The sequence below is a fragment of the Eptesicus fuscus genome, chromosome 18 (assembly GCF_027574615.1).
Source record: "Eptesicus fuscus isolate TK198812 chromosome 18, DD_ASM_mEF_20220401, whole genome shotgun sequence".
Lineage (NCBI taxonomy): Eukaryota > Metazoa > Chordata > Mammalia > Chiroptera > Vespertilionidae > Eptesicus > Eptesicus fuscus.
The window spans coordinates 46267120-46291491 of record NC_072490.1 but is presented as its reverse complement, the minus strand read 5'-3'; the positions used below and the strand labels follow the sequence as shown (position 1 = coordinate 46291491).

The 24372-nt window shown below is 55.0% G+C and overlaps 1 protein-coding gene across 3 annotated transcripts; it reads left to right on the top strand.

Annotated features, from left to right (window-relative positions):
- Window positions 1–249: 249 nt before the first annotated feature.
- On the top strand, window positions 250–21004 carry FAM107A (family with sequence similarity 107 member A). Of its 3 annotated transcripts, none has more exons than XM_008146284.3 (4): window positions 250–346; window positions 16112–16286; window positions 17786–17942; window positions 18462–21004. In XM_008146284.3, exons 1-4 carry the CDS (start codon window positions 268–270, stop codon window positions 18567–18569), a joined length of 519 nt encoding a protein of 172 aa, XP_008144506.2. In that variant the 5' UTR covers window positions 250–267; the 3' UTR covers window positions 18570–21004. The 3 variants fall into 3 exon arrangements, with proteins under 3 accessions (XP_008144506.2, XP_028008522.2, XP_028008523.2); XM_028152721.2 differs by lacking the exon at window positions 250–346 and adding an exon at window positions 8603–8753; XM_028152722.2 differs by lacking the exon at window positions 250–346 and adding an exon at window positions 8762–8811.
- The last annotated feature ends 3368 nt before the right edge of the window (window positions 21005–24372 follow it).

Genomic DNA, 24372 nt, shown 5'->3' with positions numbered 1-24372 from the left:
CTTGGACCTGGGACCGGGGCCCAGGGGCCCAGGGGTCCTCACACCAGACGCTTACCCGCGCCCTGCCGGCTGCCTGGCGGGGTAGACCTACCCTTGCCCTAGCTCCGGTCCCTCCCCCACGGCGCCTCCGCGCCCGGCGGCCGCAGCGCCGCGGTAACCTGACCCGCGGCGGGGTTTTGGCCTCCGCCGCCGCGGAGACTTGCCGGCTGCGCTGCACCGTGCGCTCCCCGCCCGCAGTGCCGGCTCCGCTGTCGGGCGCGCGGGCGCATGGCGCAGAGGCTGGGCGAGCGGGCACGGGTGCCCGCCGAGGCCACCGGGCTCTACCGGGCAGTGCTGCTCAGGTCCGGTAAGTGGGAGCGAGGCCCCTCCCCGCCTCCGTCTTGGAGGAGCGCGAAGAGGGCTCGGTGGGCGCACCGAGGGCAGCCCCGGGCCAGCCCGCCACGGCGCTTTGGTCCTTCCTTGCTCTGCTTCCCTCCTTCCCTTTCGTTCCTTCTTTCCTCCCTTTCATTATTTTAAATTACTTTTCTTTCTCCCCTTTTTTCTCTCCTTTCGTTCCTTCTTTCCTTCCTACATTCTTCCCTCCGGGGGGTTGTATTCCTATGTGTGGGCGCTCACACGCTCGCTAGCTCACACTCAGTGTCCTGACGACAGACGTCCTGCGAGCCTCCTCTCTCGGCAGGTCCCGTAAGCGGAGACTCGCACGGGGCGCGGGGCGCGCGGGGCGTGGGCGCGCGGAGAAGGGGTGAGGCCGGGACGCAGGCGCTGGGCAGGAGGGAGCGCGAAATGGACGGGTGTCCAGGGGCGTGTGGGGTCAGCGGGGGACGGTGGGAGGGGAGAGCAAGTTACTGGAGGCGAGGAACCGTTTTCCATACGCGTCCTTTAAGGATAAAAAGATTTGTCAGGAAACACGACGGCGGTCGCTTTTGCGGGTGGGAGTTGAATAAGTGTGTTTTCTCCTATGTGTCCTTTTATTTGGAGTAAACACATTACGTTACTGCTCAGGACAACGAGAGATGTTTTTATTTAGGAAAATGAAACCAAGGTAAGATATGGTCAATTTACAAGTAATTTGGAAAACGCGGGAATGTAGAAAGAAGGAAACGCTGAATGTCCGATCAGCGTTTGGGACCGTTCCTTCTGGACTTTGTGCTTGAACGTGACGAGTGGGGAAGGTGAAGATCGGTCTCCTGGGGGTCCGTGCCAGTTGCGGGTACGCGATTAGAAAGCCTCGAGGGCCTTGGGCGCCCGGGGAGCGACCCTCTGCCGGGGGCAAGGAGCGCCCCACCCAGCGGTCCTGCCTGCAGATCGCTGGAGGCGAAGCGAGAGGCCAGGGCTGTGTGCTGCGGGGCCAGCCCCCGGGAGCCGTCCGCTCTGGGGCCTCCGGGACCGATTGCCTTTCCCACCCCCGGGACCGGCTCCCGCCGCGGAGCCACTGCTGCGGAGCTTGGGGACAAGGCTCTCCAAGTCCAAAAGCAAGAGCTGGCCAAGCCTTGGGGCTGGCGGCGCCTTCCGGGGGAGGGTCTTAGATCCGGCGGCGCCGGCCGGCGGCAGAAGGGGAGGCGCGTTCTAATTAGAAGAATCTGATTTCAAATCCCAGCTCCAGCGATTTCCCCACCAAGCACTCTCAACTGTCCCCGCCCAGTTCCTATCTTCTCACAAAGATGCGGAGGGCGCAGCTCCAATCCGAAACGCTGCGTTGCCTCCAACTGCAGCCAGGAAGGGCCTTACTCCAAAGGTAGCGTGTTTCACTCGCAGCCCCTCCAAACTCGCAGACATGTTAGAGTCGTCCCCGGAGGCACATGTTTGCCTGGTAACTATACTGCACACAGCGACACAGCCAGGAGGGCACAGAGGCCTGTGACTGGGCCACCTCCTCTGTGCTAGGCACTGGGCCTCTGGCCCGCTCCACAGCCCTGGAGTCACCGCTAATTGTCATCCCCATTCAATGGATGAGGAGACCGAGGCTCAGAGAGAACAAGCAGCTTGCTGGCCCATGGCCCTGCTCAGGAACCTTTTCTATCCCCCTAAAGGGTAGAAAACACATGCAAACTTGGGTCCATGGATGCTGAAGTCTGCACACCTTCTGAGAACAGTGATAACAACGGCAAATGATTGTTGGTCGCTTGTTACTGCCATTCTCTCTGCAAATGCTGTACATCTCATGAACTTCATTCATTTAATCATTCAACCAATATGTATTGACCACTGTTTTAAACATGAGGAAACCGAAGCTCAGAGGGTGACACGACTTGCCTACGGGGTCACACAGCCCATCGGGGGAGGGGCTGAGATTCAAACCCAGGGCCGCCTGCTCTGGCTGTCTCACACAGGAAGAGCAGTGAGTATGACTGAGGGGAGAGGAGCCAACTCGGCCATTTAGTCAAGAGGCAAGATCCCCCTTCAGCAGCTTCCGAAGACAGGATCGTAGAATCAAAGCCAGGATGGCAGCGTTTTCATACAGTAGCCTCAGCTTATGCCCCAAAGTACTACAACGCTTTTAGAAAAACTGTCATCTCAAATTATTTTAAAATAACTGCATATTAAAATAATACAGGCTCACCATGAATATTTTGGGAAATCGAGACTAGAGAGGGACGTTCATTGACCTAGAATCCCTCTAACCATAAGCAGGCCCTGGTAACACTGGGATGTCTCCTTTTAATCTTTGCTGTGCAAAGTTGGTGGTCGTGTGTGCTTGCTCTTCGTCGCTGAGATTGTACTGACTCGGGTCTCTGATCTCACTCTTTTCACTTGGCTGAAAATCTTTCATGCTCTTAAACGAGTGATCCAGAAAACAGCTCCCGCCTGGGAGCCCAGACTCTGGGGCAGGTACTGTGTGAAGGGCTTCTGTGTGAACGGATTGTTGTATCTCCTTCACTCCTCAAAAGGATGTCTGCCCCCTTTTGGAGATGAGGAAATGGAGAGTTGAAGGTCACAGGTCACCTAGCTGTGCAGCCTGGAGCCAGGAGTGGTGTCTGTGCTGACACCAGAGCCCAGGCTCTGACCCACTGGGCTAGCAGGGTCCCCTCGGGGGAGCACGCATGCTTGGCCATGCCTGGTGGGCTGTGCAGGGCTGCAGTGAAGGTCCACCTGCAGTTGGTTACCGGCATCCTACCTGGAGCTCAGGCCAGGTTCCTGGCCGGGAGGGAAGCATGTCTCTGTGGCACAGACTGAGCCACACCTCTGCAGCCGGAGGGGCAGCCGGAGCCTCCAGCCCTCCCTGCCAAGTAGGGTTGCCAGGTAAAACACAGGGTACCCAGTTAGATCTGGATCTCAGACGCACAACCAATAACATTTCAGAGTCTAGAAAAATCATTCATTGCTTATCTGAAGTTCAAATTTAACTGGGCATGCTGTATTTTTGTTTGCTACGTCTGGCGACCCCACTGCCAGGAATCATGGAACTTTGCGTGGCTTGACAGGCGATGGTCCGCCCAGGTTCCTCTGTACACACACACTCACCCTCACTCACATCCCTCTCCCCATCCCGAGCTCCCCTGTCCGTCTCCTGTCTGGCTACAAGTGAACTACCATGTACTGGGGGTGGCCCATCCCAGGCTCTTCTGCTGCTGAGACCGGACAAACTGCCTCACGGCAGCGGGTTGACAGCCAGCTTTCTGAAACAGGACGCGGTTCTCCCCCACTCCCTCGCACTTCCCCGTTTTCACGCTTGAAATCCCTCCACCGGGTAAATTCTTCCTAGTTCAAACTTGTTGTAAAGGCAACTCTCATTACTTTTATAATCTCTCCGTGGATCCCATGACAAGTTTTTCTGCCAAAGCAGCTCCCGCCCTCCCCCATTCCTTTCAGCCCAGCATGTAGGGGGCAGGGAGGCTGGATTCTAGGGTTGTTGTGTGGGTGGCTCTCAAAACCCTCATTGAGGCTTGAAAAGTGGCCTTGGAGATAGAATGAATGCTGGGCTGGGGGGGGAAGTTTGGAGTTGCCATGGGAACTTCTTGTCTGATGTTTGTGGGCCCAGATAGCTGCTCCTGGTTCCTGTCGGCTTGGAGAAAAGGGGCAGAAATGAAAGGAAGGAGGGTTTGGGAGTTTTTTAATGAAAGCTGTAGCCACCGCCCACCGTAGAGGCAGGAAGGTTGCCAGCTCCCACTCACCACTGCCTCCCCTGGTCTTCACTGCCCTTCCATTTGCACCTCTTGTTCTCCAGGAAACAAGCGTCAGAGGGGCAGGAAGGATGTGTGGGAGGGATGTGCTCAGCGCCGGGATCCCCTCAGTCCTCCACGGATTGAATCTGATCCCCAGAATGGGGAGGCCTCAGGGAAAGCCACACCGACCGAGCAGGAGGCAGCTGGGGCTGAGTTCAGCCGATACCTGGAGGAACCGACTAAAAGGTTCATTTTCCCAGAAGTCCTCTGCTTTCCGACACGGCCGAACCAGATGTGAAGCATAACTACAGTTAGTTGGAAAAGGTTGCTCTTTTTCATATTTTTAATCTTTATTGCTTTTTTCGGACAGCAAAAGAAATAGATGCTTACTTGTCTTTTTTAAGCCACAAACACTACAAAAATATAGTGACAAAGGAGCGAGCTTGTCATTTTATGCCATGGAATAGTGGTTCTCAAAGTCCCAAATATAAACACATCTGCAGGGGACATGCTAAAATCCAGATTCCTAGGCCCCTTTCGCATACAGCAATGATTCCACTTTACCCCTCCTTCTAAGTGATGTCTAGCAACAATGTTCAAGATACATTGATCTGGAACTGACCTCCGTTAGTAGGTTAGTTAGTGTGCCTGCATCCAGGTTGGTTCTCCGTGTATATGCAGTTGACCCTTGAACAAGACGGGTTTAAACAGCACAGGTCCCCTATAGGAAAAATTTTCCAATAAACACTGTAAATGTATTTTCTCTTCTTTATGAGTTTCTCACTAGCACTTTCTTGTCTCTAACCTACTTTATTGTAAGAATACATTATCTATATATATAAAACCCTAATATGCAAATAGACCGACTGGCAGAACAACCGAACAACCAGTCGCTATGACGCACACTGACCACCAGGGGGTGCACGTGGAACATGGTGGGCACCAGCTGTGGCGGGATGGTGGAGCAGGTGAGCAGGGGTGCCAGACCAAGGCAGGGCACCGGTTGCTGTCATTGGGGCGAGCCTCCAGTGGTTACTGAAAATTCTTTGCTCCCGCACACCACGGTCCCACCCAGCGCTCGCACCCGCTGCCAGTGCCAGAGCCGCTGCTCGCACCTGCTGCCGGCGCCCGGTGCTGGCCCCCATAGCTCGAAGCTGTCACCCCTCAGGACTTCTCCACTTCCCCCTGCTCCTGAGGGGCGATCGGGGCCAGCAGCTGCCTCTCACACCCACTGCTGGCGCCCAGTGCCAGTCCCGATCACAGCGCCATCAGCGGGTGCAAGTGGTGGCTGCCAGCCCCTATTGCCCCTGAGGGCTTCTCCACCTCCCTCTGCTCCTGAGGGGCTATTGGGGCAGCAGCCGCCACTTGCACCCGCTGATGGCGCTGGCCCTAGTCGCTTTGCACTGTCAGCAGGTCGCTTTGCACCCGCTGATGGCGCTGGCCCTAGTCGCTTTGCACTGCACATGCCCAACTCTACTTGGCTCTGGAGCAGGGCCGACGCCGTCAGTGCGTGGGAGCAGCAGCAGCAGGAGCAGGGCTGCTGGCAGACAGGGGACCGGGGGCCACGGCAGGAGGGGCCGGGCGGGGGTGCGGAGGATGGGCCAAGACCCACCCCTGTGCTCACTGCAGCTTCGCAGCCCCCAGTTCCTTTCAAGGTGCATGAATTCGTGCACTGGGCCCCTAGTATAATACATATAACACAAAAATATGTTAATCGACTGTTTATGTTATCAGCAAGGCTTCCAGTCAACAGCAGGCTATTAGTTTTGGGGAATCAAAAATTGTACGTGGATTTTTGACTGCACAGGGGATCAATGCCCTTGGCCCCTTGTTGTTCAAGGGTCAACTGTGCTAACTTGGATTTGGGGGAAAGAGGAGGGGGGGAGTTATAATACATGTGGTTTTGCAGTTTGACTTTTCCCTAAACATGAAGTGGACACCTTTTCAGCTCAATAAATACACATGCTATGGACTGTCCCCTCGAACTCCTGGTCGAGGGGACAATTTGCATTTAGCCTTTTATTATATAGGGGGTGTAGCATGCTCTCTCCCCGATGGGGTGTGACTGGGGAAACGGTTGATCACCAATCGCACACAGAAGATGGTGCTGTGACGAGCTCGGGGAAGTCAGTGCTTGGGCGTCTGCGCGTCAGTGCTGTTGCTGAGCACCGTGGCCGGGGAGAGGCATGCTAAGGAGGATAGGGAGGCCCTGCCCCAGGCTGACGGTCACGTGGGGGAACCTGATGGGTTGTACAGAGGTTGAACCACGAGAAGAGCTTTAGTGGGGAAAGTGGCACCCAACCTCAGGGGGTGGGAGGTTCATGCCCAACTCTACTTGGCTCTGGTTGCTTGGGGGCTACCATTGGAGTCTTCTAATAAAGGGACACAAAGTAGGCCGGAGGGCGAGCTGGCATGGGAACCGTCAGCGTCTCCTCTGGAGGGAGCTGGGTTCCGGAGCTTCTTCTCCAGGTGGGAGCAGAAGCTGTTGGCGGTCCCCCTGCCCCAGGACCCCTTGTGTTGCTCCAGCTGTCAGCAGGCACTGGGATTGGCTCAGACAAACCACTGTGGGCCCCCGAAAGGCCCAAATACACTGAGTGGCCAGATTATTATGATCTCTGAATGCATAATAATCTGGCCGCTCAGTATATAGATACTAGAGGCCCGGTGCATGAATTCGTGCATGGGTGGGGTCCGGCCAGCCTGGCCAGGGGGAGGGGACATGGGCGGTTGGCCGGCCTGCCTGCTGGTCGAACTCCTGGTCGAGGGGACAATTTGCATATTAGCCTTTTATTATATAGGATATACACTGAGTGGCCAGATTATTATGCGTTCAGAGGTCATAATAATCTGGCCACTCAGTATAAATAGCCGTCTGTGGGACCAGGGGCAGAGGAGTGGTCTGACAAGGACTTAGTTGTTGTCCCTGTGTCAGAATTTAGTGAAATGAAGTCACATCAGAATGGAAGACTGGGGGAGGCTACCACGCAAAGTACCTCAAGAGAAGCAGCATTTAGGAAGAAACAAAAAGGGACATATGTTGTTTCCGCAGAATTACTTTCTACCGGAGAACCTGTGACCCTTAAGTGGCACTGGAAGGGCCAGCGTGGCCAGGCCCCTGGGACATGCCTGACCTGCCCCCTGCCCCCTCTCTAGCCCCGTCTCCCACCTCCTCCTGACGCCCGACACTCAGCCCCACTGGCCTTCCTCCATCACCCCAAGCTCATTCCCACCCTGGGCCTTTCCACTCGCTCGTCTTACTCCCTGCAATGCTCTCCCCTGTGAGCAGACTTCACGCTGTGACTCCTTCTCACCGTTCAGCCTCCCTAAAACATCACCCCCCACCCCCCCCACCTGGTCCAGCTTCCTAAGCCCCAGCCCCTCCCTTCCCCCCCCCCCCCCCCCCCCGCTTCACCTCACCCAGAATTACTCCCATCGTGGCATTCAGCGAAGCGCAGCGTTTTCTTGTCTCCTTATTTTTTGTCTGACCCCCACCCCCTGGAATGCAGGTTATCTGAGCACAGAGATAGCCTCTTCTCATTCACACTTGGAGCAGTGCCAGGAACATAGTAGGAACTCAGCAGATGTTGTTTAAATGATGATAGAGGCCAAAGAGGACAGACGCTTCTGAGAAAGTCAAGGTGGGAAGAGGCCAAGTGTGGCTGGTAGATGCCAGCTTCCTCGCGAGGGGATGTGTGTCCGTGGCCTCTGGCATCGACACACGTTCTTTATTTTTGCATCCACACGCTTGCTCGTTGAGCCAGGACGGTGGCATGCGCTTCCTGCCGGGCCCACTGCTGCATGCTGGGCCCTCCCTCAGGTCACACAGAGTCCAGCTCTCTCTGCAGGAAAAGTCCCGTTTGCTGAGCGTTGACTAAATGCTTTCACTGATGTCATCTCATCCATGTTTTCTCCCATCCACCCTGTGATTCTCCACAAACACAGAAACCAGGGCTCAGTGGCTGCCAAGGGGCTGGTGCCCAAACCAGGGCTGACGGGGGTGGGGAGGTTGGGGGGGGTTAAGTGGGGGCTGGGGGTGCTGAGCTTCCACTCCCCCACGCTCCCCTGGGCAGTGTCCTGTTGGCGCTTCTCTGAAGTTCAGACGAAGTTCAGGGCACCGAGTAAATAAAGTGCAGGGAGTTTTGGACCCACCGGTGGGTGGCCAAGAACTGACCCCGGGGGGTTCCCCCTCCCTTCACCCCCAGAAGACGGGGCACCCAGCAGGAAGCCGGCTTCCCTTGCGCCAGGCGGTGCTGGCTGCACTCTTGCCGACCCTCCCATTAGAAACGGAAATGCCTCCTCGCTCAGAACAAAGCTTGGCATGTTTCTTATTCTGCAACAAGCTGACAAAATAGGTATTTATTTGTGTCTCTCAAACGTGTGGCTTGGACACGGTGTTCCGCATTGTGGAAGTGGCTGTGCACCAAGTGAAATACTTGTTACTATAGTAACAGTTCCTTTTTATTGATACCAGAATAAACAGGAATGCAAAGCTGCCTCACTTGCTGGCACATTTCGGCCGCCTGGCCTGTGATCCCGGGGGTTTAAGAACCGCCCTTCGGAGGCGGCGGCCCTGTAGCTAGTCTGGGACTTCTAGGTGGAGCGAGGAGCCCAGCAACACCGTCTGAGTTCCCGTACGACGTGGGCAGAGAAGTAAGACCATTTCTCTTCTGTTTCACCTGCTGGGAACTGGGTGCTGGGCCAGGAGGAGGTACGGGGTCAGGAGGGCAGCCCTAGAGCACTGGGGTGGGCTGTGGGGACTGGAGCTGTTGAAGCTTAGGCACCCAGGCTATGCCCCAGCTGTGAAATGATGGGGAGGTGCCTCCGGCACCCTGGGCCTGGGGAAAAGATAGGAGACACCGTGGAGGGAGCACGCCGATACAGCGCTCCATTCTTGCTGATCTGTCTTCCTCAGAGGGATCTGAGTTTATACAGGATCTGACTCCCCCGTGTCCACTATCAGCCGCGTGGCGGTTTCTCTTCATCGCTGATGGACAGAAGGCTGCAGGGCGGCACCTGAGAGCACAGGTCTGGCCTCAGACAGCTCTGCCCAGATCCTGGCACCTTCACTTGCCGGCTGAGTGATCTGGGGAAATCACGTGGCCCCTCGGAGCCTCAGTTCCTTCGTCTGTAAAAAGGGACACGATAGCACCTACCTCCTCGGTCTGCTGTCAGAGCTTCCTGAAATGTGGCTGAGGTGCCCAGCACGGTCTGTGGCTCATGGCAACGTTCGCATGCCCCCCTCCGGCCTTTCTGGGGCACTTGGCTTTTGCGTTTTGCGGTTCGAGGCCAGAAGTCTGGGGTTGGGCCAGAAGTCGGGCGTTATAGGATTGGCTGCGTCACTTTCCGTCTGTGAGGCAGAAAAGCCGTGTCTCCAGCTGGTTTGGACCCGGAGTGTCACTTAGCTCTGCTGGTGGGTGGTAAATACCAGCCAGGACCTTTCCCCCTGGCATCTGCCAAGTGGAGAGGGGCATCGCGCCACGGGTGGGCCAGAGGCATGCCTGGCCTGCTCTGTCCCTTGGTCACTGCACGGCCTCTCCACCAGCCTGGCTAAGGGCCTTCCATGTCCAGCCCTGGCACTGGGAGGTCCGAGGGGCCCCAAGCAAAATGTTCAGGAAGTTTGTCTTGAGTCATTTTCTCATGGGGTGGGGAGGCTGCCTCCAGGCCACGGGCTGCTGGGAGAACTGGAGGTGGCTCCCAGATACACAGCTCTTTGGTTACCGGCCAGTGAAATACAAACGGGCACTTTCCCCACCGGGAGGGGGAAAGGGAGGCGCGTTAGGAAATGCAGTGGCCACGCTTGTCACTCTTACTGAATGCCTCTTTCTCCTCTGCCCCTCCGCCTCATGGCATGGTGAAGCGGGACGGCCCGGTGGGCGTGTGCTGAGCCCAGCCGCTCGGATAGCAACGAGGAGCAAGGGCGAGGGAGGGAAGGCAGAGGAGTGCAGACGCTGACCAACACCCAGGGAGGGAAGGCCCCGCTGGTCCCTCCCAAACAAAGGCCGGCCGTGGGCAGACAACCTGTGGAGTCTGTCTGCCCAGCCCAGCGTTGGTATTCTGTGTGGCTTGGATGTCCTCCAGTTGCCAGGCCTCCGTTTTCTCATCTATAAAATGGACTCACACTGCCTCTTCATTGGGGTTTCTTGAGTATCAAGAGAGAGAAAAGAGATGTAGACCTACCTTGTGCGCCTGGAGGAGTGGAGTGAGTAGAAAAAGCACTGACGTTGGAGTCTGAAGGTCCCCGTTTTGCCATTTATTCTGTGTATCTTGGGACAAGTAGCTTGAGCTCGCTGAGCCTCGATTTTCTCATCTACCGAATGGGAATGATAAAATAGTAGCACTGGCTGCCCCCTAGGGCGATTGTGAGGTCCACACGGAAGTGAGTGAGCTTTCCTCCAATGCTGAGTGCTCGCCACAGGGTCAGGGGAGCCACAGTTTGCCTCGCGAGCACCACTGTGCCAGGCACTGGGCCAACCACATCGCGCACGTTGTATCATGTTACCCTCCACACAGCCCCATGAGTAGGCGTTGCTATTCTCCCCACTGTACAGGGGCTCAGAGAGGTTAGGCTATTCGCCTAAAGTCACACAGCTAGGGAGGGATGTGGCCATGATTCAAATCCAGTCTCTCCCTCTAAAACATCTGCCTTAACCATGCTGCTTTTCTGGTCCATGTGCCGCTTGTTACCATTGATGTCATCGAAGACGGAGCCAGAACCCCCAGCAGGGAAGGCAGGTGAACGAAGGGGACGGCGCAGCCTAGACAGCCGAGGTCCTGCAGCTGTTCTCGGGATGAGCTGTGACCTGGTCTCCCTCGGCACCACTTCCCTCCGTCTCTTCTGTTGCTCCCCTGTGGGGAGCGGAGGGACTGCTGCCACCCTAACATTAGCCCCAGCTGCCCCGGCAGCCTGGTGAGCTCGCTGGGGAGCAGTGAGGGACCCCAGCTGAGCCGTGTCTGGAGCGGGGCTGGCCTCCTGCGGAGCTTGTGGGGAGCAGCTGTGGGACCTCTCGAGCCATCGGCAGAACCAGGGAAGAACCAAGGCCGATCTCCCGATCTTTCTCTGACCTTTTATTACCGCCCCTCTCCCGCCCCCCAAATGTGAGGTCCGTCCCACAGTCTGCATATGAAGGGTGGATGATTTGCCCATCTAGTTGTCATGCAGAACACTCCCTGTAGCTGTCGCCTCCCGGCTGCCTCTACCCCCTGCCCCGCACTTCAGCTCAGCCAGTCCTCACAGAGGAGGAGAGGAGGGTCCCTCCCAGGCCACGGAGCTGCTAAGAGCTGTGGCTTCACTCGCGATAGCGAGGCCAACAACTCAACTCAGGCCCCAGCGAAGAAGCTTGATTTTTAACCCTGGTGTACAAAGTTGGCTGACGATTGGAATTACCTGGGGAACTGTGTTAAAATTCCAAAGCCAGGCTGCCTCCCAGGCGAATGACACCAGAATCCCTGGGTGCACTCGGGCACCGGTATTTTTCAAACGTCCCCTCGTGATGCCCGTGTGCGGCCAGGGTTGAAATCCCTGGTGTGACCAGCGCAGCTTTAAGGAAGATGAGAAAGCTCAGTCCGAGACTGGGGATGGGACTTCTTAGCGGCCATTGCTAACGGCTAGCAGGTGGCCACACTGTGCGGTTCCAGGGGCCACACTCAGTTGAATGTACAGGCGTGAAGCCCTGCCCTGCCTTGCTGTATGTGGCTGCCCTGTAGCCAGCACTTCGAGTCCTTGGCTCTGTGCTTGGCACTTGCCAAGCATCTTGCAAGTATCACCTCGTTCACTTTGCAACAACCTCACGGAGACTGCTGATCAAGAGCAGCTTCCGTAGCTACTCAACCCTGCTGCTTCCGTGGAGAGCAGGCAAGAAGTGATGAGTGGGCAGCCAGAGCCAATCCAGGTTCTGATGGCTCCGACATCCGTACACCTCAGCTTCCTTCTGTCTTTCTTGGACAGCCAGCGAAGGGTATTCACTAGCCCAGTGGTCGGCAGACTCATTAGTCAACAGAGCCAAATATCAACAGCACAACGATTGAAGTTTCTTTTGAGAGCCAAATTTTTTAAACTTCTTCTAACACCACTTCTTCAAAATAGACTTGCCCAGGCCGAAAACCGACTTCTGCGCATGGGCCACGAAGTTTCAATCACACTGTACGTGCGTGCCCACACGTGGTATTTTGTGGAAGAGCCACACTCAAGGGGCCAAAGAGCCGCATGTGGCTCGCAAGCCGCCGTTTGCCGACCACTGGGGTAGCCCCTTAACCCTCTCTGAGACTGCCTCTTCCTCCCCTCCAGCTCTTCCCTGGGACGTCCATCTGTCCTCTTTCCAGAGACCACCTGATGCTCTGCTCACCTCACCTCACCTCTCCTCACTGCCCATTATGGTCACTTCCCAGAGTCTCGTCTCTCAGGACACCCCAGCAGCCTGAGAGACTGGCCAGAGCAGTCCTGAGGATGGCCCCACCTCTGCCCAGGAGACCCAGATGTTTTGAGTCACCAGCACTTCACTGAGCAGCCCCTTTGTTCCGGCATCTTTGCAATCTTTTGCACACGGAGGCCCAGCACCCTCTAAGCCCTGCCCCCGCCCCCACACGTGTTGTCTGCGGGAGTTCGGCGCCCTAACAGGGAAAGGCATCCGTGTTCGTGTTCGCAGCCTGCAACTCTGGGCTGGAGCGCCAGCCTCACCCTTCAGGATCCCTGTCCCAGCCTCCACCCCGCCCAGGCCTCGGAGAAACACCAGCCCTGCAGCTCCCCGCTGATTTCATTAAAAAAAGAAAAAAGTCTGGAGCAGATCTTTGAGCCAGAGCTGCTCACGGATTGGACCTGGGGTGCAGGACTAGCTACCTAGTTTGCAGGGCTCAGTGCAAAATGAAAAGGCAGGGAACCCTCTTCTCCGCAGACGCTGAGGGCTGGGCCCCACCCGCGCCGTGGGGGGCCCGCCCAGCAGCAAACCCATTGGCCAGCTGGTGGACTATGGGGTGAAGGTCCTCAGCCTGGCCAATCAGACGTTTTCCTCTGGGATTTACCGGGAGAGACAGAGGCCGCCCCTGGCAGTGAAAGAAAAGGAAGTCGGATAAAAACATTCTCCAAACCTGCTGACAGTTTTCCCACACACAGCAGCGAGAATGGCCTTTTCTAAAGCGAATCGGATGCGATCTTTCCCGGACTTGAACCCACCCGTCCACCGCCAATCTCCCGGTCGCTCGCTCGCTCGCTCACGACACGACAGGAACACTGTGCCTTTTTGTTCCCTGAACAGACCTAGCTTGTTCTAGGTACATGAGTCACACATGCTGTTCCCTCTGCCCCTCTCAGCCTCCGTCAGGTCTCAAATGTCGCCTGCTCAGAGAGGCCCTCCCCCTGCACCTGGCTGACGGGGGGTCCAGCTGTTGGTCTCAGCCCCCCTGGCTCCCCCAGGAGGCTCCTGGCGAGTCGGAATCCTTTCTTCCTATTGGCCGGTGTACTTGTTTACTGTCTGCCTCCCTAGTAGATGTCAGCCCGTGAGAGCAGGAACCTCGATTGCTTAGTTCACCTCTGTGTCCAGTGTCTCCCACAGTTCCTGGAAAATTATAGGAACCCAAACAGATGGCAGAAGGAATGTTTATTATCGTGTACGTTCCTGTGATGTGAGAGCTCTTGGTTTTGTATAGTTACTTTGTATCTGACCATATTATTGAACTCTCTCATTAGTCCCAAATGCTTTTCTGTTCATGTATTTGGGAATTCTGGGTAGATAGTGATAAATTATATAAATAGTAATTCTGCCTTCTCCTAAAGTTACACAACTTATTTCTGTGTCCTGCCTTATTGCTTTGGCTACATACAGTTCGCTGTTTTGAAGACGGTGTGACTGATTAAAATTATGAAGCACTGGAAGGTTTGAGGCTCAAGGGGACTAAGGGAGCTGCTGAGGAAAGTGTGGTGTGATAGCGGCCTGCATGGACTATAGCTGAGAATTACTCAGATAAACAATTGATGGGACTTGGTAACAGAAATAGGCATCATGGGGGAGGGAGGGGAGACTTCTAAAACTCCAATCTGAATCAGAGTATTCTAAGGCAGTGGTTGGCAAACTCATTAGTCAACAGAACCAAATATCAACAGTACAACGATTGAAATTTCTCTTGAGAGCCAAATTTTTTAAACTTAAACTTCTTCTAACGCCACTTCTTCAAAATAGACTCACCCAGGCCGTGGTATTTTGTGGAAGAGCCACACTCAAGGGGCCAAAGAGCCGCATGTGGCTCGAGAGCTGCAGTTTGCCGACCACTGTTCTAAGGTATTGGCTCCCAGACAACTTCATCCCATCGGCTAAGAAAATATTCACATTTCTAAACAGGGAGGTAATTGCTATAGCCAACTGTTTATTTTGTCAAGTGTAATAAAATAACAAAAAACAGCATAATGAAAAAATAGAAGAAAGGAAATTAATTAGAATTCTTGTTTTAGAAACAGTTCTGAGAATGTGAATTCAAGAAAAAAAATTAGCAAGTATGTCTCTATGCTCTGACACTTAATCTGACTACATCCAAAATATCTTGTAATAATTAACACTTTTCCCAGTTGACACAGCACTTTCACAAATGTGGGCTCTCTGCATCCTCCCAAAGGCACCCTGCAGTGGGCAGTCATAGAAATGCCAGGCACGTTTCTGGTGGGACACCATTTGCAAAGCATCGCCTTCCCTTTGATGCCTGCATTCCCTGGCGTGTCACCTTGCCATTTACAACCCATCAGACCTCTGCCGTGCCCAACCCCGCGGAGCTATTACCCACTTCCAGGGTTGTGCACAGACCCGCCATCCCCATCTAGTTTACGTGGAGAACTCCTGTTCATCCGTACAACCCGTCAGGCAGAGAATGGCTTTCATCTGCTCCCAGTAAGGGGGGGATGGGGAGTGTCTGTCCAAAGCCAACATGGTGGCCCTCCAGAGAGGGGACTGACCCTGGTGTGTGAAGTGGGGACACAGCCCCTCAGTGGCCGCATGGAAACCCATGCCTTAAGGCACTGGTTCTTCAAGACCAACCTCTGTGAGCCTTGGTTTCCTCACCTGTACAACCTCAAAGTTTCTATTATCAATTTCCAACAAATATTAATTGGCTACTATGTACAAGACCACACACTGCCAGTGCCTGGCATGTAGTAGAGGCTCAGCCTCAGAAAAGCAGGACTCATGAAGGGGGCAGAGCAATGCCCAAATGCTCATTACTATAAGCATCCAATGGGCCAGGCGGTGTCACCCTCCTGAGACTTTTCCTTAATCTCTCTCTCTCTCTCTCTCTCTCTCTCTCTCCCTCCACTTGCTTTTGAGCACTTCAGGGATATGTAGCCAACTTGTAGAGGAGGGAGCCCTTCTGCCTGAATTTCAAGCCCGTTAGCCGATTTCAGGCTGCTCTGGCGGCAGTGAGGCCATCGCGAAGCCAGACCATCTGCTCACGTCCGACAGCCCTCCCTTCGTAATTGGAGGCAGAGCAGCCTCGGGATTCCACACGCTGCCCCCTGCTCTGGAGAAACGGAAAAGCTGGTCACTTCCACGACGCATTCGGAATTATGGATAGGGAATTTGGACAATAAGGGGTGATATTTTCTTTTAATTACAGCACTCATCCAAATTGTCTTTAAGTACATATTGCTCTTTTTACATAATTTCTTTTTCTGAACTTATTGAGAAACAGAAACTCAAGTGTAATCCCTTTCATAGGAGGGAAAGTGGTTTTTTTTTCAAAGTCAGGCTAAAACCATGGGCACGTGTCAACCCGTATTTTGTGGCCCAGTCGCTCTTGACCTCTATACCCCACTTTACAAACGTCATCTCCAGCCCTTACAACAACCCTGTGCACAGGTTGAGTTATTTGAAGCTCACAGTTGAGGAAACTAAGGCTCAGAAAGTCAGCTAGTCTGCCCAGAGCCACACAGTAGCAGGTGGCCAAGGCGACCGAACCCCTTGCCCTTCCGCTGTGCCCACGGGGGTAGGTGCGTGTGTGACCTGCTCTGACCCACTCCCCGCCCATCTCTACAGCCTCCATGTACTCAGAGATCCAGAGGGAACGGGCAGACATCGGTGGCCTGATGGCCCGGCCCGAGTACAGAGAGTGGAACCCAGAGCTCATCAAGCCCAAGAAGCTGCTGAACCCCGTGAAGGCCTCGCGGAGCCATCAGGAGCTGCACCGAGAGCTGCTCATGAACCACAGAAGGTGGGGACGGAGCTCGGCTGCCTCAGCCTGGCGCGCACCTGCTCAGGCTGCCGGGGCTTGAGGGGGTGCCCCTCGTGGAAGGCAGGCCTGGTGGCAATTCTGGGGCTCCTGGGAGCTTGAGGAGGGCTGAGGGTATCCCACATGGTGACCAGCAGAGACTGGGAAGGTCCCAAGCCCTGTTCTCCCATCCAGCTCCCCACTGTGTGCCGGACCTCCACATACTTTTATTGAGCACCTACTGTGTGCCAGGCACTAAGCCAGACCCTGGGGGTTCAAGAAGGAATGTTCCTGCCCTTATGGAGGGGGTGGATGCGTAGCCAGATGGTAGGGTGGGTGGTTCCATGGCGTATGTTTCCAGCAGATGGGTGAGCCTGTGCAACTGGACGGGAAACACCAATCGCTCAGTGTGGTTGGAGCATCAAGTGTGAGGGAGGCCAGAGGAACCATGCAGTCCTGGGGAGGGTCCCAAGCAAGAGTGTCACAACCCTGGAGGGGCCATGAATGGAGCAGGGAGGCTGGGGGATGCAGTGAGAGAGACAGGCCTGGGGCAGGGCTAGAACTCGCAATTGAAGGAATGTGGAAGAGGAGGAGAGGGAAGCTGAGCCTCTGTCCACTCCCAGGCCTGGAAAATAGTCCAGGCTCACCAGGGCCAGAATGAGGCGTCGGCACCTTCGCAGCTCCCTCTCCTGGCCACTTCTAGGATTGGCGCGGGCGGGGATTTGCATTCTTGGTTTCAGCTGTGTGCAAAGGATCCTCCCGCAGATAACAGCTTGTATCCTTGGTGGTGTTTGCTTTCTTCTTTGTATATCAGAAGTATTTCTGCCTTTTAGAGTCATCCCTTTTAATGCCAAAAACCACTACCACAGTTTTTTAAAAAACCTAAAGACAAGTCAAGAGAGATATTTGCAATATAAATAACAAAAATGAATATATACATACCTCTTATAAATCCATAAGGAAAAAATGAGCAAAAGACAGGACATGCAGACAGCTGGAAAACAAATCAAAGGCTGTTTGCTATGCTGATAATCAAAGAAACAAAGGAAACCCAGGTGTTATTTCTTGCCTACCAGCTTCACAAATACCGAAGGATTGGGCGGTGACAGGGGAGAAATAGGTGCCCTTGTACCCTGTTGACAGAGTATAAATTGGATAATCTTTCCTAAGGGGCAGATGGAAAGTCGTCCAAAATCTCTTAAAGGAGACTTGACCCAGCAGTTCCACCCCTAGAAACATGTCCCGAGAAACTAGCCTGAAATAACATAAACCTGGTCTCGGCAGTCAGCCAGGCCCGGGTGCAAATCCTCGCTCGGCCCCTTCGCACCTGTGACTTGGACCGGGTCTGAACTCCTAGGAGCCTCACTCCCCGTCTCTGTATAAGGGGCAGTAAGGGTTCCACACGCCCCGCCCTGGGTTGCCAGGAGGGTTGCACGAGATAACGGTAGTGCGAGATGGGGGTGGGGAGTTGGGGTCTCCTGACGGCTCCCCCGCCTCCCCAGGGGCCTGGGTGTGGACAGCAAGCCGGAGCTGCAGCGCGTCCTGGAGCACCGCAGGCGGAACCAGATCATCAAGAAGAAGAAGGAGGAGCTGGAGGCCAAGCGGCTGCAGTGTCCCTTTGAGCAGGAGCTGCTGAGACGGCAGCAGAGGCTGAGCCAGGTGCGTGAGGACACCAGCCCCGCTGCCCTGGCCCGTCGTCCCCCAAGAATGCCCGCTGGCCCAGGGAAGAGCCCTGCGTGTGGCCGCAGCTCGCCAGTTGAGCCAAGTGAGGGCTGGACCGCGGGTCCACCACTGGCCTGAGTCCTCTGCCACTCACCTCACTGGGTGACTTCGGGCCAGTGGCTTCCCCCCTCTGAACCTCAGTCTCCTCATCGGCCCCATCGATTGCGTGTTGATGCTGATTTTATTCTCACACTGCCCCTGAGCCAGGCAGTGTTCCCATTTGAGAGATGAGGGCCGAATGAGGTGAGCAATTTGAACGAGGCTTCACAGGGGGAACTTGGTCTCATGATCTGTCTCTAACCCCCCTCACCCACCCTCCCCCCAGCTACCAGGATGGTGGCAAAACTGGCCCCTGGTTCTGTTTCCCCAGAGAGAACCCTGGGCCCAAACCCAGTGGCTTTTGAGCCTCGGAATTCCCCTAGCCCCACCCACTTCACACCTCTCCTCTCTCCTCAGCTGGAAAAACCACCGGAAAAGGAAGAGGACCATGCCCCGGAATTCATTAAAGTCAGGGAAAACCTGCGGAGAATCGCCACGCTGTCGAGTGAAGAGAGGGTGCTGTAGAGCCGGCTGGGGGAGCCCGGGCACCCCGCTGCCCTCCCCCGGCCCCCACACCCTCTCCGGCCCTTCTATATCTGGCAGCCCCGAGCCCCCATGATTTGGGACATCGGCTATGTTCATGCTTGCTCCTGTAAACTGCATTGTCCCAGAGGCCCTGCCTATCCCTCCTCCGCCACCCCCCGCAAGAGCTGGGGGTCCTGAAGCTCACAGGAGCTTCCTTCTGAGCACTCACCCCTCCTGCTCCTAGAGGAAGCCATTTGGGAGAACTCTCACCTCCCAGGGCACCTCCCAGCAGCCCTGCCGAGCCCTTCCTGGCAGAGTGGGGAGGAGGGACAGGGGCCTCCCTGGCCCAACAGCTCTCCATTCTGCCCAGGCCCCCAGGGGACCCTGAGCCTCTGGGCAGCTCCACTCGCAGGTCTTGGAGAACTTCCCTGCCCGCGGTTTTACCTGCAGCCAGGAGTGAGGCAACTCGTCCGAGCATCTCAGGACACCTGTCCTGAGAGCCAGCCAAGGGGAAGAGGTTCAAGTGCAGTTGTTCCTGGTGAGGAAGGGCGGGCAGCCCGCAGGTGGCTCCCATCATGGCAGGTGGGGAGGGCACTAACAAAGACAGCTTCTTAGAGTTTGCCAGCCTCCCCCACACCCCTCTCCTGGCCCCCTGGTCCAGGCCTCGAAACCACACCCAGCCAGGGCTGCAGCCTCCCTGCTCCCAGGAGTCTGCAACAGTGCTTCGCAGACGCCATCCTGCCTACGACTCGCTGGGATCTTGCTGAATTACGGCGTCTGCGTCAGTAGCTCTGGGGTGGGGCTGAGAGTCTGCACTTCCATCACGCTCTGGGGCCACACCAAGCAGCAAGGCTGGAGCGCCAGGGGTGCTCAACATTGGAAACGTCACCCCGAAGCCATCCTGCCCCCCAAGTCCCTCGGGCCTGTGCCCTGGGGTTCCCACCTTCCCCTGCAGCCCTCGGGGCTCTCTGTGGCCAGCCCACCCAGGGCCCCAGGCCCGAGAAGGCTTAAAGCCTAGCAGGTCGTGTCAGGTTTATGACGGGTTCTCACCAGACATCTCAGTCCAGAACTGCCAATTGCATTTCTACCGCACTGTTGTGGTGCAATTCTAGCCAAAAAAGAGTGTGTGTTTTTTTTTTATCTAAAGCCCATGGAGAGCACATACACAGTGGTTTCCAATAGGTTTCTGGAAATATAAACGGTGATTGCAGACCCCACTGCCACCCTCACAGTCTGGCCCCTGTGAGTCCCCGTTTTCAGCCTCTGAACCTGAGACCCACCCCCTTGGCTTCTGCGCAGCTCCAGGGACCTCACCCACTGCTTCCCCAAAGCCCTCTCACACAAGACCAAAGGGTTTCACCTTTTGCTCCCATTTTTCAAGATTTAAAGAATAACCCAGGCCTGTTTCTTTCTCCCCTGAAGAGCAAACCCTGCCTCTGGCTTTGTAAGCCCACCACTTACGGTTCCCCGGGTGGTGCTGGGGAGCATTTCTTCGCGCCCAGAGACAGCTGCCACGGCGATGCCCTGGATTCTTGGCAGCGGTGGGACCTGCAAGGGAGAGGCCATCCCGGTCTCCCTCCTGACGGCGTACTCTGAGGGGGACCGAAATGTGGATAGCGACAGGCTGCGTGCGTGCATACATGGGTGTGTGCATGCATACATGGGTGTGTGCGTGCACATGGGTGCATGTATGGGTGTGTGCGTGCATGGGTGTGTGTGTATGCAAGTCCAGCTCTAAAAGGCTCTTGGAGTGACTGTCTTCGTGAGGATGCGGTACCGCTGTTTTAAATGTCTGCCAGGTGAGGTGATGCTCAAGACCCACCCTCCCCCATAAAGACCGCTGCTCCCCCAGAGAAGCCACCTCGGGGTCGATGTGTTGTTCGGACGTGAAGAGAAGCATGAGAGGGCGGCTAGCCTGGAATCGGCCCCTTAGGGTTCCACTCAGGTGTTTCCAGGGGAGCTTCAGGGAGGCGGCCAGTCACGGAGACAAAAGCCCCCGAAGCAGAAGGGACCTCAAGTCCCACTGGTCCCGTGGAGCCACGGTGGACACCCCTGTCCACTCCCCAGTGGTCAGTCCCCACTCCTCTCTAGTCACCGCCCCCTGTGGAGAACCATCGGATTCTCCCTGTTCCAGCCTCCTCTGCAGCCTGGGGGGAGCCTGTGCCCAGGGATGGGCAGTGGAATGTGAGAGGAAGTCCACAGGAACTTCTGGGAAAGCTGATGCTCTTCTGACAGAAGAGACGGACCTGGGTACCAGCTTCTTCCTGCCTTGACTGGGGATGTGATGCCTGGAGCCACAGCAGCCCTCGCGCTACAAAGAGAAAGAGGCCAAGAGCATCTCAGACATTGACCTCCTCATCGTTAGACCAAGCCAACGCCTGCAACCTTCCTCCTGCAGAGCCCTTGTAAACAGAAATAAAGCCCTCTTTGTTTAAGCCACTGTTGGCCAGTCTCTATTATTTGCAGACAAACATATTCCTGACCCAGAAAGCCTGCCCTGCTGCCCAGAACTACCTGAGGCTGTACTGCAAACCCAGCTTCCTCTTCCCATCAGAAACCTGTTGGGTCAAGACCGCCAGCAGCAGTACCTGGGACCTGCCCTTCCTCACCTTCTCCCTGTGGCCTAACGGCACCTGGCATCTGGGCACCCCGAATTCACACACCATTCAGTAAGTATCTGTTGAGTGCCTGCTCTGTGCCAGGAAGCATGTCGTGTGCTGGGGGTGCAGTGGGAAATGAAACATCTGGGACACTGGGGTGGCCTCCGAACTGGTCTCCTTGTTTCTGCCCCTGCCCGTACGTACAGTCTGTTCCCAACAGAGCGGCCAAATGGCCCTGTTAAAACCCAAGGCAAGGAGGAACCAAGATGGCACAGTTAAACAACTAATCTGCTGCCTCACACAACAATTTCAAAAACACAACTAAAAGACAAAAACGTCTACCACCCAGAACCACAGGAAAGCTGGCTGAGTGGAAGATTTACAACTAAGAAGAGAAAGGAGCACAAACGCTGGGGAGCTGAGGTACAGAGGCGCGCGAATCGGGCTGGCGGCGGGCGGCTGGGTGCGCGGCTTTTCTTCAACCCGCAGGGAGACAAGCTCCCGATCACTCTGAAATCCAGTTTCTGGGGACACTCGGGGGACCCAGACACCTACAGGGAGAAGCTGGACTCTCGGCCATCGGGTCGGAAAGTGAGAGTGACTTTTTTGCGGTGGTGCGCCCAGCAATCAGTGTTTACTGCGCTGGAGCGCGGGGCGCAGGGACTTGGAAACGTGGAAAGGCAGAGACGGCTGACGGCAGCCATCGCCGTTGGCCACGCCCCAGCCTAGTGACGCCCTGAGACCCCGCCCCGCCCTGAGACCCCCGCCCCGGCTCCACACAGCGGCTTTTGCATATAAATGGCCTGTTCTGTGGCAGCTTAACCAACTGCAGCTCCAGACTGCTCCAAAACCGCCCAAGCAAAGGAGGAGAAAACTAGCCCTTGCTGTAGCTCCTGCTGGGGGACACACAGTACACAAGGGTACACCAAGAGTGTCCACCTCAAGTAACTGGGAGGCTGACCCATTGAACCAACAGGATACCTAGTACACAAAGCTACCCTACCAACTTAGGGAAGCAGAGAATATGAGAAGGCAAGGAAACAGATCACAAACCAAAGAAATGGAGGAGAACAGGCGACTGGACATAGAGTTCAAAACCACGGTTATAAGGTTTTTCAAGAATTTCATGGAAAAGGCCGATAAATTCAATGAGACCCTTGAGGATATGAAAAAGGACCAACTAGAAATTAAACATACACTGACTGAGATAAAAAATATTATACAGAGACCCAAAAGCAGACTAGAGGATTGCAAGAATCAACTCAAAGATTTGGAATACAAAGAGGCCAAGGACACTCCTCCAGAGAAGCATGAAGAGAAGAGAATTCAGAAAGTTGAAGATAGTGTAAGAAGCCTCTGGGACAACTTCAAGCGAACCAACATCAGAATTATGGGGGTACCAGAAGAAGAGAGAGAGCAAGATGCTGAAAACCTATTTGAAGAAATAATGAACGAAAACTTCCCCCACCTGATGAAAGAAATAGACTTACGAGTCCAGGAAGCGTATAGAACCCCAAACAAAAGGAATCCAAAGAGGACCACACCAAGACACATCATAATTAAAATGCCAAGAGCAAAAGACAAAGAGAAAATCCTACAAGCAGCAAGAGAAAAACAATTCGTTACCTACAAGGGAGCTCCCATACGATTATCAGCTAATTTCTCAACAGAAACCATGCAGGCCAGACGGGAGTGGCAAGAAATATTCCAAGTGATGAATAGCAGGAACCTACAACCAAGACTACTCTACCCAGCAAAGTTATCATTCAGAATTGAAGGGCAGATAAAGAGCTTCACAGATAAGAAAAAGCTAAAGGAGTTCATCACCACCAAACCAGCATTATATGAAATGCTGAAAGGTATTCTTTAAAAAGAGGAAAAAGAAGAAAGATAAAAATTATGAACAACAAATACATATCTATCAACAAGTGAATCTAAAAGTCAAGTGAATTAAAAATCTGAGGAACAGAATAAACTGGTGAACTTAATAGAATCAGAGGCATAGAATGGGAGTAGATTGATAATTCTTAGGGGGAAAGGGGTGTCTGTGTGGGGAGCATGGGAAGAGACTGGACAAAAATCATACACCTATGGATAAGGACAGCGGGGGGGGGGGAGGTAAGGGCAGAGGGTGGGTGGGAACTGGGTGGTGGGGAGATATGTGGGGAAAAAGGAGAAACAATTGTAATCTGAACAATAAAGATTCATTAAAATTAAAAAAAAAAAAAAAAAAAACCCAAGGCAGATCTTATCCTTCCTCTGCAGAGCCCTCCACTGGCTCCCAGGAGAGAACTTCCTGTAACGGAGAAGGTCCCAGGTCCACTCCCTCTTCACCTGTGATCCGTTTCCCCCTGTCCCCCCCCCCCCTCACTCACGCAGCTCTCCAGCCTGGACTCCTCACACCCCCCAAGCACACCCCACCTCAGTGCCTTTCCACCTGCTATTCCCTGGCCAGGAGTGCCCTTCCCTCAGGGAGCCACACAGCCTGCTTTTGCTAAACAAGGCCCTCCTTGGTCACCCCATCTGAAACTTCAACATCCACACATACCCTCTGCCCTCCTTCCCTGCCTTGTCTTTCCTCCTTACCATTTGTCACCGTCTAACATATACTTCACTTGCTGATCATGTGTCTCTCCTAACAATCATGTCAGCACCGTGAGGACAGAGACTCTTGTCTGTCTTGTTCACTGCTGATTCCCAAATGGCCTTCCCCCCCTCCTCCTTCTTGGCCAGCAGGTGGCTGGGCTCAGGTAAACCTGGCAAAGTGGGCCCAGGGACCAGAATCACAGGCCATCCCACTTCCAGCTTTGAGAGAAGGCTACGGGCCAAATAGGGCATAGGGCACTCAGCAGGTGCTCCATAAATGTTTGTTGAATCACTGAGAAACCTGTTCTTCCCTCTCCCCAGCCTCTTCCCAGGGCCAGCCGCTCCCATCCCCATCCCCCCGCCTGCCTCCTGCCTCCACAGCTTTGACCCTGCCCAGAGGTGTCAGCCTGGTCCCGAAGCTTTCCTTTGGTCGCGTGGGCTTCCGTCAGGACACCGGGCCCTCTGGCATTTGTGCCTGCAGGACCCACATGGAGCTGGAGACCTTGGAGAAGGAGGAGCCCCGACGTCAGGCCTGCCCAATTGGAGGCCAAGAGCAGCAAGCCCTGTTCTCACAGAGGCCACATTCCCTCCTGCCCGCAGGGCCACAAGCTGGGTTT